At 39.6% G+C, this 15,022-nt stretch overlaps 1 protein-coding gene across 2 annotated transcripts in view; it reads right to left on the bottom strand.

Moving 5' to 3' along the window:
• Positions 1–15,022, bottom strand: part of AR (androgen receptor) — a 169,973-nt gene that overhangs the window by 16,145 nt on the left and 138,806 nt on the right. The window contains exon 4 of one of the 2 annotated variants that reach the window (XM_079125053.1): positions 1,718–2,005. In XM_079125053.1, the coding sequence (XP_078981179.1) occupies positions 1,718–2,005 (288 nt within the window). Of the gene's footprint in view, positions 1–1,717; positions 2,006–12,068; positions 12,207–15,022 lie in introns of those variants that run through there. The other variant, XM_079125054.1, reaches the window with a different exon arrangement.

Below are 15,022 nucleotides of genomic sequence, written 5' to 3' on the forward strand. Positions count from 1 at the left end.
ATACATAAGTAACTGCTCTTCTTGTTATAAATTTCCATCTGAATGGCAAATATTATTAGAAGGCAGGTTAATCTTTGACTTCACAAAAGGACATTCGGTTGTTGATATTTCAAAAGAATTTTGAATCACAGTCTCAGGATTTGGAGAACCTTTAGAGAGCACATGCTTCACTGGTTTTCAAACTGTTCTACCTGGAGCCACAAGATTCAGCAAGACTGATCAGGGGCTTACCTGAACTAGTGAGAGGGAAGCTGAGTTGGTGAGGCACTAGTCAAAGACTGACTTTAAATCAACCAATCAACCAGCTTCACTTATATCTGGGCACAATGCTCCTTGAATTTAACCTTTAGTTTACTGATTTTTAATTGTAAATATTAATTCATGTTAATTGCATAAAACATTTTTGTGGTTCTAGGGAATGAATCCAGGGTCTTACACATGCTAGGCAAGTGCTCTACCACTGGGCTACATCCCCAATTGTACTTTTTTTTAAATTAAAAATCATAAATTTACATAGGGCAATGTTGTTTGATTCATTCTGTTATTTTTTTCCCTTTCCCCCACACCCGTCCCACCCCTCTTTTCCCTCTATACAGTCCTTCCTTCCTCCATTCTTACCACCCTCCTTATCCCTAACCCTAAACCTAACCCTAACCCCAATTGTTCTTGTACAATGCTTTGGAGAAATAAAGCATTGGGTTGCTAAAGGAAAGTCTATGAATTCTTGGATAGAGAATCTCTACAGCTTCCTTAAGCTTTAATATTTTAATAATCAGACTTGGTCAAACAACAGATAGCCCAAGAAGGAAGTGAGTTTTCTATCACTCGAGGTATCCAAACAGAAGTTGGACAAACCCTTGGCAATTATTTCACTATCACATAAATTTTCTCCCCACTATGATTCCTAAGGCAGTTTAAAGAGCACTAAAGGTTTCTTGAAGCAAAGTTTAAAATCAGTTTCATCCAAACTAATCCTTACATATTATACATATGGAGGAACAGAAGGTGAAGTTACCAGCAGAGCTAAGATTAGAACACAAGTGCTCTGCTGGGCACTGTGGTGCACACTTGTAATCCCAGCAACTTGGAAGACAGGAGGATCCCAAGTTCAAAGCCAGCCTCAACAACTTATGGAGGCCCTAAGCAACTTAGCTAGACTTGCTATCAAAATCAAAACAAAACAAGAAAGGCTGTAGATGTGGCTCAGTACCACATCATGTGGTACTGTTCAATACCCACTATCTTTAAAAAAAGAACCCAAGCATTCTAACTTCCAACCCCGTGTTGTCTTTTATCATCCCATACTATAAGTTGTCCTGTGATACAGCTCCTGAAGGTGACATTGAAGACACACTGTCAGAATCAAGATTGTATCTAGGGTGAGCCATAGATCTATATGTATATGTAAGAGCATCTTAGGCATATGTAGGTATGTGTATATGGTTAATGACTAGGAACTTTTGCTGACCAAATCTGTGGGTTGAACAAGATGATCTGACTGCTGTACTTTGGCATGAGCCATATGGGTCACTCAAATCATGCTGCCTTTCTTGTTGCTTTCTGAGTCTCAATTATCTCTTGTTTTAAGTGAGGATTATACAAATCCTGTCCCCATAGCTTGATAGCAAGGACCATCTGAATTAATGAGTACATTGCCCATAGGAGTGTTCCCTAAATATGATCCCTTTGTTCTCAGCCCTTGTTTCCTTTTCCTTACCAGGCAAGGCCTTGGCCCACTTGACCACATGTACAAGCTGTCTCTCGCCCAGTTCATTGAGGCTGGAGAGCAAGGCTGCAAAGGAGTCAGGTTGGTTGTTGTCATGTCCAGCACACACCACTCCTGGCTCAATGGCTTCCAGGACATTCAGAAAGATGGGCTGGCACTCATAGCCTTCAATGTGTGATACTGTCATCTTCTGGGCTGGTTCCTCAGTGGGGCTGCCGGCACTAGAAGTCTCTCCTTCCTCCTGTAGTTTTAGATTGCCAAGTTTCTTCAGCTTACGGGCTATTGAAAAGGAAAAGAAACTTAGATTTATCATCAGTGACCAAAAGCACACAGCAGAGCTACCCTCTTCAGTAAATTGCCTGAGCTAAGAAAATAAAGATGTTCATTCTCCCTGGTCACAGACTCTGAACTACTTAATAACAGGTGATCATTCAACACTGGTTGAATAGATGATTTTTCAACCTAAATTCCTGCTAAGCCCAAATTTTCTTACCTTTCTTTCTCCCCAGATCCTCATGCCAGGTCACCTAATATACCCTTGCAAATGATTCTGCCTGAATGGAGCCTTCATTATTCATACTTGGAATCTTTCATTAACTCATTTATGAATATTGATGGATCATTAATTAATTAATGAATGCACTCATTAATTAGTTCAAAAGACATACATTATTAGTCCTTTATTTATGACTGAAGAAAAGGACAGGCCCTGGTGCAATCTGATGGAAAAGAAATAAATGCCCCCCAAAAGTGCCAGAACATGTCACACTTGTAAATGCTACAACAGAGGCATAAAAAAGAGAAAAACAATTATATCACTGAATGGTCTGGGTTAGGAAATGCTTTATATCAAAGGGGTCATCTGACCTAGCCCTGGAACAGTGATGAGAATTTCACCACGCAGAGACATAACTAGAGAACGACATGGATGGAGTGCCTATTGCATATCTGGGAAGAGTGGCTATTTATAAGGTTGAAAACAAAGACAAGGATTGATTTTTAAGGGGACATGCATATCTTATTAAAAGTTTATGTTTTATCTTGTAGGTAATGTGTAAATATTGAATGTTGTAAATCAAGAGAGTGATGTAAATGTGTTTAAGTTTAGGATATCTAGTAAATTTCCAGGGAAAGAGATCAGAAAAGCAGATCTCTTGAAGAATGATGAGACTTGTTCTTTGGGTTTCTTGTATAGTCTCTTGGAACTTAGTTTCCCCCCACCCTCCACAAATACATTTTGATGGTTAAGTCTCTTTGAAGATTTAAAGGTTGCTAGCCACTTATGTCACTGTGGATTATTAGAGAATAGATGTACAATGATTTGAGAATTTAAGCATCAGATGGGAATAAAGTTAAAAAAAAATAGCCTAGATGGTCCATTACATTTTCAGACTACCAAATTCTATCATCACAATTTGGGTGCAATGAACAGGAATTTTCTGGAGTTCTATTTCTCACTGAACACTGTAATGAGTCTCAGATGTTGTCAGAATTATACCCATAGTTGAACATGCTCTATAACACACATATTGATTTTCTTCTCTAACAAAGGGGATAGGAGAAGGTGAAGAGTTGAAATCCCTAACAGTATCACAGAAATGATGGAATATCTCTGCCTCTACCATCTGTCTGTAAAATGGGAACCATGCTAGCAGGCAACCATTAGAAAAGATGATAGAAATAACATTATTTTAAAAACTGAAATAATCCAAAACTCAAACTTTAAGAAGCATCTTCACCACATGCACACATACAGGGCTAGAGGTCCTTTGGCATTCCAATGTTTACTTTGTGCTATTTTCCCTAGCATTTTTATTGACATAATTATAAATAATTGAATAGGTAATAACTCTGAGGTCTAGCATAGACAGATGCACCAGAGTGGATCATAAACCACTTTTTCTCTAATCCTTTTAAAATAATAATAATAAATTAAAAGGGTATAAAATAAAGACAAGTTTGATTTCTCATTTAAATGGATAAATACAACAAAATCTACTGCTCATCTGTTTCTGCTGCAGAAAAAGACATATCTGGAACTGACTTTCAGCTCTAATTGGAAAAATAAGTCCTGCAATGCAAACCCCAATCACAGTGTTGCTCAGTAAATCAATGCAAGAATGGATCACATGTTTGCACTGACAACTAATATAGGGAAGAGGAAAATGATGGGGTTGGTAATGTAAGAGGAGCATAGAGAAGAACTCAGGAAAAAAATAAGAAGGAAGCCTGGGAAACCAACCCTGAGTGCAAGATGACCTTGTCGAACAATCAATTTTGCAGAGCTTGGGCACAGCCAGTAATGAGATACAAGTATCCACGGCTACCTCCTACTTCCCACCAAGGGCAATGGCTGGAGGGTATGGTCTGGGTCAAATCCATCTTCTTCTACAGGTAGTAGCCTAGCCTCCACAATATTTCATTGTCTGGTAAACCCATTGTTAACTTGGATTCTCATATACAGCTCCACAGAGTGGTAATGCCTATAGGATCTTTTCCCCTGTGCAGTTCCTATAAGCAGACCCACCCTCCACATTACTGGCACTTCCTGGCCTTGAGCTCAGGAGTTGCCAGACCATGTAATTCTTATTCTAGAATTTCAACTTATGAATATCTTACATCACTTCATTCCACAGCTTTCTTGATGGGGTTCAGGGATATTTCCTATTCCTGGTTTGCAAATGTGTAAACTGAGTTAAGCACAGCTATCAAGAAGGAGAACCCAATAATCTGAACTTGCTCTGCTGAATACAAAGTCCACATTTTTTCTATTATATCAAGTTTCTTCCTATGCCTTAAAGTTTAACTTTAAGCCTAAAAGAAGAGTTGAAGAGTGGGGCTGGGGTTGTATCTTCCTTGCCACTCATCTTTACCCTTGACTCCAAACTTCAGTAACCAGCATCACATCCAAAAGTAAAGAGACAGCTATCCCACTCCTTGGCCTATACCAAAAGGACTTAAAATCAGCATACTACAGTGACGCAGCCACATCAATGTTTATAGCTCAATTCACAATAGCTAGATTGTGGAACCAACCTAGATGCCTTTCAATAGATGAATGGTAAAGAAACTGTGGTATATAAACACAATGGAATATTATTTAGCCATAAAGAAGATTAAAATTATGGCATTTGCTGGTAAATGGATGGAGTTGGAGAATATCATGCTACGTGAAATAAGCCAATCTCAAAAAACCAAAGTCAAATGATTTTGCTGATAAGTGGATGATGATACATAATGGGGGTGGTGGGGAGGTAAGGGAAGAATGCAGGAAGGATGAATTGTGTAGAGGGAAGTGAGGGGTGGGGAGGGGGCGGGGGAAGGAAAGATAATAGAATGAGACAAACATCATTACCCTATGTACATGTGTGATTACACAAATGCTTTGACTCTACTTCGTGTACAACCAGAGAAACAAAAGTTGTACCCCATTTGTATACAATGAATCCAAAAAAAGTTAAAATACATTTTTAAAAGTTTTAATTTCTTGCATTATTTTATATATTGGTAGGTTTTTTTTACTCCTTTGGAAAAAATAAATCTTTTACCAGAGATTAAAAAAAAATAGTGAAGAGACAGGAAGCTATGGAAATACTCCAGTCACCTGCCTAAATGGAAGCAGATTTGGGGTATTATAGTGACTTAAAGAGTCACAGCATGACAAAAGAGGAAGGGTTCATAGAAATCCTATTATCCAGCAGTCACATATTCAAATACCCTCAGGATCTACACAGATAGTACAGTGGGTGGGTACTTGTGTGGGATGTATGTGTAGGAGAATGGCTGACACTGTGATGAACTGGAATGAATGTCTTACTCTTGTCCTATCACTGGACGGGTATTCTAAAGTTGAATTCAGTCCCTTAGCCACCAATTTGGGACTCAGATATTGGTCCAACATATCAAGTCAGAGATGGGGAGGCTGAAGCCAGAGAGGGTGAGGTGACCTAGTGCCAGAGCTGGAATTAGAACCAGGGGCTCTTATTCTCAATTTAAAATTATCTATACCACATTGTTTCTCTCTTTGATGAACTCATTCCTGCACTATCTCAGTATGTGCCTTTCTGAGCTCCTTCTAGAATTGTGCTGCCTAATATAGTAGCCACAAGCCATGAGTAGCTATTTAAATTTAAATTAACTAAAATTAAAGAGAATTGAAAATATTATCCCTTAGTCTCATTGGATGTATCTCCAGTGTTCAAAAGCCACAGGTAGCTAGTTGCTGCTAAATTGCACAACACAGATACAGAACATTTCCATCATCTCAAAGGTTTATTGAATAGTGCTGTGAATATAGACTGCTCTCTGGGGCAGCTGTTCCATTTGCCCTACCCTACTAAAGCTATTGATAAAGAAGAAAAGAATCCAAATGAATTCTATACAGATGAATCCATGAGTTTTTCAAAAGGTGGAGGGACCCACAAAGCAATGGTGCTGGCACAATCAGTGAGATATAATCTGTCACCTCGACTCTCCCACCACTGACTCAGATCTCAGTGGAGTGATGACTTGTGGACTGAAGCAAACTCATTACAATCAAGATCAATATGTACAGAGACTGTGGGGAGAAGCCATCAAGATGAAATAATTCCCTTTTCTCTGCATAGTGCCAATGAAAACTTGTCTGTCATTTTTGCATCCTCCTCTCCAAGAACTATAAGGTATCTGCATGAGGAAGAGAGGCCACATTCCCACTTGCTTCCAGGACCCAGAAAATGTGTTGTTCCTATAGGCACAGTGGCCCAAGTCGCACCAGGTGTTCTGGCCTCTCAGCCTGAAGAGGGTGACTGTACTGAACATAATTGAAATCAGATTCCATTCATTCTGCAGGGGGATCCTCTGTTCTCTCTCCACAGCAGAGGCCAGCATGTTGCTAAATGACTTGAAATGCTGGACAATGAGGCTTGCTAGTCTCAGCTGTTACTCAATGCCCAAGGCCTTGTTTTCTTCCATGAAGGCTGCCCCCACACCCCACCCTTCCCCTGCACCTGAGCCCCAGAGTCAAATCTAACTATCCCATGTGAGGTACAGGCGAGCCAGCCACTGTGTCAAGGCAGAGACTCATTGACTTCCTTAAACTGAGTTATGAAACCTGAAAAAAGAGGTCAGTAAAAGTGAATAGTTCTAATGGTGATTTTTCTCTATTTTCCCATCTTTTACTTTTAGGTCAAGCAGTGATAAGAAAGGACCTTGACAAAATTTTTCCTTGTCCATACCTGGGTTTAGATATAACTGGATCCTAGGGGAGCTCACTTTTCAGTCCAGGGGTACCATACTTCTATAGGAGCTGTCTCTAAATCACCAGAGGAATACTTTTCAAATCAGATTTCATGGTATGTTCCCAAGGAGAAGCAGATGTGATTAATTTGCAACTTCTCTGCCCTCTGTGGCCTTTAGGCACTGTTTCAGTCTCATTCCTTGCCACCCCAAGATATATGCCTTCTTGCCCATGGGTAAGGGAGAGGTGAAGGTAAGGTGAAGTTTCCAAAGTCTTACAAAGTTTGAATCCCTCTGCCTAAGGTCAAGAATGTTTTTCTTCTGCATATCTCATCATGGAATTTGTAACATAAATGAATTACATTCTGTGGGAGGCTGACTTCTAAGATGGCCCCCAAGATCATAAAGCCCTCAAATGCACACATCTCCTTGCAATTATGCAACTGAGATGCACTCTAGACACTACTGTGAAAGAACTGGGCAGATGTAACTGAAGTCCCAATTCAGTTGAATTTTAAGGGTGGTCATCTTTGATGGGCCCAACCTAATCAGGTAAAGCCTTAAACAGTACTAGACTTTCATAGAAAGACATTCACCAAGTAAGGATTAATCTGAACTGAACTGATTCTTTGAACTGAGAATCCCGTCATGCCATGCTAGACTTCTTAGAGAACCACAAGCTAATTAATGTGTTGTTTGAAGCTGCTATATTTGTGGTGATGTATTATGCAGCAATAGAAAACTAATACACTTTCCTTACATAAGATAATATAGGACAAAAGAGTAGGCTTTGGAATCAGAGAACAATCCTGGGTTCAAATCCCAGCTCTGCCAATTACTAATGTATTAACTCTGAACCCTTTGTTTAGCTTCTCTGAGATTCAGTTTCTTCATTTTTGAAATGCAAGTGTTGCCACCTATTTCTTAGGCCGCTCATGAGAACTAAGTCAAAGTACATAATGAGCCCTACAAAATAGTCTCTGTTCCTAAAGAGTAAGGAGTGACTAGCTTGCAGGTGACCTAATTCAGAGAAAACAGCAGGATTGACAGATACCAGATAGGTCAGGGGTAGGAAGGATAACAGTATGGAAGTGAAAAACAGTAGCTGAGTATCTTCAGCTCATGAATGTCTATAAAACTAACTTTAGACCTTAAATGTAATTTGAAATGCTAAGTGAATATAAGGCACGCTTGATGCAAGACTGCCAATTCTCTGTGAAACCAGACTAGGCCCTACTTGTGTGAACACATGTATGTGCAGTGCTTATGTATTATAATGCTTAAATATAAGGGTCATAAACTCAAATACATTCACGAGTCAGGTGGATAGATGAGTGAGTTAAAAAGCCTGGCAAATGTAATTAGAAAGGGCTGGGGATTGTCATTACAGTGCCCTGCCTAGGGGAAGTCTATGTCAAGTTTCTATACAAATACTGTTCTGGACAAACAAAATTCTGCAGGTGAATTTTGGTTGGGGAAAAGGCAGGTTTTGGCCTCTGGCTTAAATCATGCCAACTCTCTTTCCATCTACTAGGATTAGAGTCAGGGGATCTCACCGTATGAGGTTTAGATTGGAAAGTCAGAGGAATACTACATCAGGAGCCAAGGGAGCTCCTAAGGGACTTTGGCAATGTCGCTTTCCCTCTCTAGTCTTAATATTTCCTTAAAAATGTAGGAAAGTGTGGTAGTTAAGAACAATGATTCTGGATTCAGACTATCTAAGTTGTAATACTGCCTCTGCCGTTGACTAACCTTGTGACTCTGGGCAAGTCTCTCTGCACCTCACTTAAGTCTTTTGTAAAATACGGATAATGTCAATACAAACTTCATAAAGTTTTTCAAGGAATACAGGCACTATTATGATATCTTGAGACTAGAAAGCAGATTCTATACAACCAAAAGGACTCTCCAAGGATGAAGCATGGTAAAAAATGCACTAAATTCCAGGAGACAGAATGCACTAATGACATTCAAGTTTTAAATTGTATTTGCAATAAATGGCTTGTTATTGTTTGGTGGTGGTATCAGAGTCTTATTCAGATGTGCAACCTTGAACATATCACTTGATTTCTTGTACACCTCAATTTTCTCACCTATGTAATGATGACAATCTGACATGACGAGTGCATAGGGCTATTTTTTAGGAGAAAATGAGATAAGCCCAGTGAAATGTTCTGAATCCTGTGAAAGTATATGCCAATAGGAGACCATGATTTCTTCCTAAGAATGGATCTCCATCTAGAGAACATTCTGAAAAACTCCGGTGGCAAACTATGAGAAATATGGCCTCATGTCTTTGGTATCTGGCATCAAGCCAGAGATTGAGAGCCAAACTTACAGGTTTCAGAATCCTAGGATAAAAACAGGATCTACCTCACAGGATTGCTGTGGCCTTCCAAGAGAGAATGTGTGCAAAAAGCATAGTACTGAGTAAATTCTGTAGATCAATGTGTGATGACTCTTACTATCGCTGGCTACTGAGCCCCACATTGCTCCACTTTCATGCCATTTATCTCAAGGAGGTGAATTTCTTTCTGAGAATTCTAATTGGTAAAACAGAGTTTCCACCAGGATTGATGTCTAGTAGGAGAGAAAATCAGAGTTAGAAGGATTCCCAGACAACAATTCAGGTATAATAGCAGAACCTCAAGGACCCTGCAAGTTCATGTAAGGGCTCCTGAGAGAAGGCAAAGTAGGGCTGAGCATGTAGCTCTACATATGCCATGTTCTTTGAAACCAGAGCAAAGGAGTTTTTTTCTGTACCTATATTTGAGGACTCCATGACAGATTTTGTTTGAAGAAAAGATTCCATTTCCAGAAGACTTTGAATGCCCCAGATCTTGTATAATCATTCCTGCTTTCTCAAAATCAAGCACTATTTTTTAGATAAAGAGACCAAAGGCCAATGATATCTCCTGACCAAGGTCACATAGCTAGATACTGGCAGAGCTAGAGCTAGAACCAGGTATCCTAACTTCTAGAGTGGTACTCTTTGTTTTTCATCTGGTTAAGTAGCATGTTATTGGAGGGAAGGGCCAATGATGGTAGCTGGAGATGGGTGGGGAAGAAATAGGACAGCGACAAAATGCAGGGGACAGAGCCAGTCCTTGGCAGGCATTGAGTGAGAGATTAGTAGGGGGTGCAACCAAGTGGGATTAATATGTGTACACCAAATTCCCTCTGGCAAGAAAGCTCTTTAGTCTTTTCCCCAACACCCCCATTCTCCTCCCAGTCCAAATTCTGGGTCAGAGGAATAGCCAGGGGAAGAATATCAAATTTTATCTTTCAAGGTTTATGTTGGACTATTTAGTCTAATGGTTTTTAGTTCATGGAGGAGTAAACGTAATTAATAATAGAATGATATGCAATGCTGCACATCCTTGCCAAAGCACAGGATCTGGCAGAAACTAATTCCAAGTCTCCTCTCTCTGATTACTGAGCCAGAAGAAAGGGGTTCACTGTCCAGATGCCATCCCGAGTGAGGAGCACAAGGTCATTACCAAAACCCTGCCCATGTGAAATTACAGAGCCTGGAAATGCTTTTGCATACCAGGCTTTTCCACTGGAAAAAGTAACTACATGAATTTAGAGCATACATGCTTTTACAATTACATTTAAACTGACATTAAAAACAAATGCGAAACAGCCCATGCTGAACAGGTCAGCATGACCTGGAAAGCAAACCAGAGGAAAAAGAAAAAAAAAAAAAAAAAAAGAAAAAAGAAAAAGAAAAAAATGTCCCAATGTTAACAGCATTAATTCTGTCAGTGTGTTGTAAATAAGAAAATACCATTGGTGTATTAATGGTTTTATTAAAGGAAAATTTCACTAGCAGAAATATGCAACATTCAAACAAATAGAAAGCAGTTAAAAAATAAACCACATTAGCCTCTTTCAATCCACATTAGGAAACTTCTTGTTGGCCAGGAGATTAAAATTATGCCCTGAGGAGGGGGAAACACCCCTCCTGAAGTCCTTCCTTGGATTTGTTCCAGAATGCTGCTGAGTCAGGAGGAGGGGTGTGTGTGTGTGTGTGTGTGTGTGTGTGTGTGTGTTTGTGTGTGTGTATAGACTGGAGAAGGAAGGGGATGGAAAAGGCAGGAATCTGGAAAGGCAGGGAGAATATTTCTGCCTCTCATATTTGTCTGCCTCTGGCTTCACAAGACTCCATTTCTACCAGAAGGGAACTGGTTTCAATATGGAGGCCCTGGGACAGAGACAGAACAAGATATCACAAAGTACCTCTTCTTTGATTTCAATGCAATGTTTGAGATTGTCTTGGAAGTTCTCACACCTGATAAAAAGGCAAGCATGGAAGTTGTGGGGGATCATGGGAATGCTAAGGCCAGAATATATTAGGAAATTCAGATCCATTTTCTACCACAGTTCTAATTTCATTAGGGAACAAGAGAAGTAGGCACTGCTTCTCTGACTTTGCCTTCTTCCTCCTCTTGAAAGATTCAAGTGTGTGAACTCCTGAAGAGGGTTGCCTTGACTTTGGGAAGATGTAAAAACTGTCTGACTCTATTCTTCTCCGTGTTTAAGGGAGAGACTGGTTTGTATCCTCTCCAGAAGCAGAAATCTGGTCCTTGTATATTGAATATTTGTGGATCGGCTACTACCTCCAGCTCACTGATGGGGCACGAGGCTAAGAGCTAGGTTCTTGGCAGGAGTCTGGAAGAATACACATGAAGAGAAACCCCTACAAATTGCCTGACAAGCCAGCAAAAATGGCCACAGGAGCCTCAGATAGGCACAATGATTTCTTGTCCAGAGTAGCACCTTAAGTCACATCAGCAACGTTTCTTCCAGCAGCACACTGTGGAAAGCAAGTGAACAAGACACATCTTTCTGTATCCACCTGGGGTAGTGCCTGGTTGCCTTCAGCATCACATGTGACCAAAGAACAATCCAAAAACATGCTGCCACCTTATATTATAGGAAGCACCAATCATGATATGCAATACTATATGAATGATAACTGCTACTGTTTCTAGAGCTGGTCCTCACAACATCCCTGTGAGGTAGGGAAACAACATCAGTCCCATTGGAGGGAGTCAACAACAAAGAGGGTAGCCTCCAGCCCCAATGCCAGAGTCTATGTTGAAAACTCCAACTCCTAATTTCCTAAGCTTCAGTCTCCAGCTTTTTCCAGGATATCCACTAGAGCCCTCCAGATCCCTCATTTTGAATGAGGCCAGGAACGCCTTTCTTCAGTGTTTGGCCGTTCTGAGATGCTTGCAATTGCCAACCCGGAATTTTTCTAATATGAAAGAGAGATACCGTTGAGTGTAGGAGCTTAAAGATGGGTTTGCACCGAATAGGCTCCATAATTAGTTGTCTAAGTCAGGTACTCTGATATTGGAAGCAGCATGAAAATTTAGGGTGAGAGGGTGATTGTCATTTTGGAATGGGGGCTTCCATTTTATTTCCTACCTACATGTAAGATAGAGGCGAGAAGGGGAAACGGAAAATTGTTAAACTAGAGATTTTATCTTCTTTTCTGCACTAGAAACAAATGGAATAAAAATTATATGCATGTGCACGTGTGCGTGTATGTTCACTTCTCTGCATATGATGGGCGAGAACTTATTTGGGAGGGGGAGAAGGGAGGTATAATTAAAAAGTTTCTTTATAGCTACTCAGAGAACAACACAGATTCCTTATTGGTGGTCTTCTGAATTTCTTGCAGCAGCCAAATAATCTCACAATACCTTCAGCATTCTTAATCAACCTGGAAATGGAAATGCTTTGAAATTAATGTCTGTGTTTCCAATATCCCGCTAATCAAAGTTTCTATGTTTTATTTTCCATCCAGAGGAAGAGTCCTCAGTCTCTTTTGGTTTCACTGTGGCAAAAATGACACTTCACTGTGCAGGCTTGGACTGGTGAACTTTCATTTTGGTCAAGATCCAGATTTTCACTGGGCGTGGTGGCATACACTTATAATCCCAGTGGCTTGGCAGGCTGAGGCAGGAGGATCTTGAGTTCAAAGCCAAACTCAGCAATTTAGCAAGGTCTTAAGCAACTCAGTGAGACCCTGTCTCTAAATAAAATTTAAAAAAGAATGTGGCTCAGTCATTAAACACACTTGGGTTCAATCTTTGGCACCCCACCCCAAAAATCCTAGATTTTCTTCTCATTTCCAAATGCCAGCCCAAGGTTTTTATAGGTGCTTCATGCTTACATGTTTTTAACTGTTGAATTCTAGAAGGCTGAAATTTTCCTTAATAATTCTCACTTCAGCCACAGAAGCATTCATCCAATTGGGCATTGGGAAAAAAGAAAACATTTATATGCCTGGGTTAAGAGATCTAAAAATGTTTAGCACAGATTAACTGGACTAAGAAGAATGAAATCTGATTCCAACAGAGGTGACTTAGTGTAATGATACCATTTCCAGTTTACTTCCTAACTATCTGTTGTCTCACAGATATTACCAATAAAGACAAGCTAAAGTTTCTATTGGTTTCTGAGTGCCCTGTATTTTTCCCCTTAGTTCTACTTCTAAGGATCATGATCTCCAAAGATGTCCAAAAGTCTCCAAAATGACATCTTTCTCAGGTAAACTGTCTTTACATGAGTTAAGCACAAGGAGAAAATACTTTAAACTTTTGTGATCATAAGGAATAAATCTACAATTTGTAACAACAGTTGGCACTCTTCTTAGAACAAAAGTAGAATATTTTCAAACAACTAGTTCTGTTATCAGCAAAAAATCCCCTTTTTCCTGCATTGTTATATTTGGAATATACTTGCCTTTGTGTGTATGTGTGTGCATGTGTGTACATATCCTATTGTGTTCTCTGAAATCTTTACTTTTCTGACTACAAGCTTTGAAAATATTGCATATGACATCATCTTACTCTCTCAAGACTAACTGAGGGATTTTGGAGCACTCACAGCTAAAGTAAACAACGATAAAATCTCTACTGCTATTGCACTTTAAAAAAATCAAAGATTTTAAGTAGAAATTTTATAAGCAAGATACTCATTTGAGTATTAGATATGGGGCATCATCAATTTTGATGATTAGAAAAGAAATTACCTCTAACCATAGTTCTCTAAAAGCAAATGCTCATAGACAGAGTATAATATATGTGCTGTCCCAGATAATTTGGTCTGGAGGAATGAAGAGATACAGTTTCTCCATATATGAATTTCTTTGAGAACCACAATTTAGAAATATTTCCCCCCCCAAAGTGGCAACGAATATTTATGTGGCCAATTGAGGGGTGGGAATATATGCTATGGAATCAAGAGTTGTTTCAAGAGTGATTCAGAGACCAAAGAATCAATAAGAAGAACCAAAAGCCATAGTGTAAGAGCAGAGAAAGAAAAAACTTTGTGGTGGTGCCCAAGAATCAAAAGAAAGGTTAATTCTCATCCAAAAAAGGGTAGAGGGTATGGTAGTATTTATTGTGTGCCTAATATGTACCAGTTTATTTATGTATTTATAAAAATTCCTTAAGAAGTATTTTATTATTCCCACAGTAAAATTGAGGAAACTGAGGCTCAGAAAGATCTGAGGATTCGCCTAAGGTCATGAAAACAGCAAGTGGCAAAGTCAGGACTAGAAACAATGTTTGCCTTTTTCTGAGTCAATCATGTTATTTTCACTACACCACAGGATCTTGTTTTAAAAACAAAAAAGAACCCCAGAGGTTCTGAGTGCTCAGTCATACATTGTGCATGTTGATGCCAAAATTCATAGGGCAATTTACTCTGCTGTGCCTGCCTTAGTTATGCAGAGCTGTCAGAGCACTTAAGTATTTGAGAACTGTGTGGAGGAAGCAGCAATTCTTAGAACTGACATACTGCTTGCATCTCCAGCCTGAGAACGTTTAGGGGTCTAGATTAGAGAGTTAAAGAAGGGAACTCCCAGTAACTGAGTTTCACTTGCTAATTCTTTCTGACACTTTGTTGCTTAACAGGAGGTACAGAAGTATTCGATCATTGGATGGTTTCTAGGCCTCCTACTAAAGAAATGAAATTATGTGGTAGCACCATGTTGGGGTTCTGGGTGGATTTGGGGATGCTGATCAGACAGTGTACAATGGTAAATTCTAGAACAGAATG

Source organism: Sciurus vulgaris (assembly GCF_902686455.1).
Source record: "Sciurus vulgaris genome assembly, chromosome: X".
Lineage (NCBI taxonomy): Eukaryota > Metazoa > Chordata > Mammalia > Rodentia > Sciuridae > Sciurus > Sciurus vulgaris.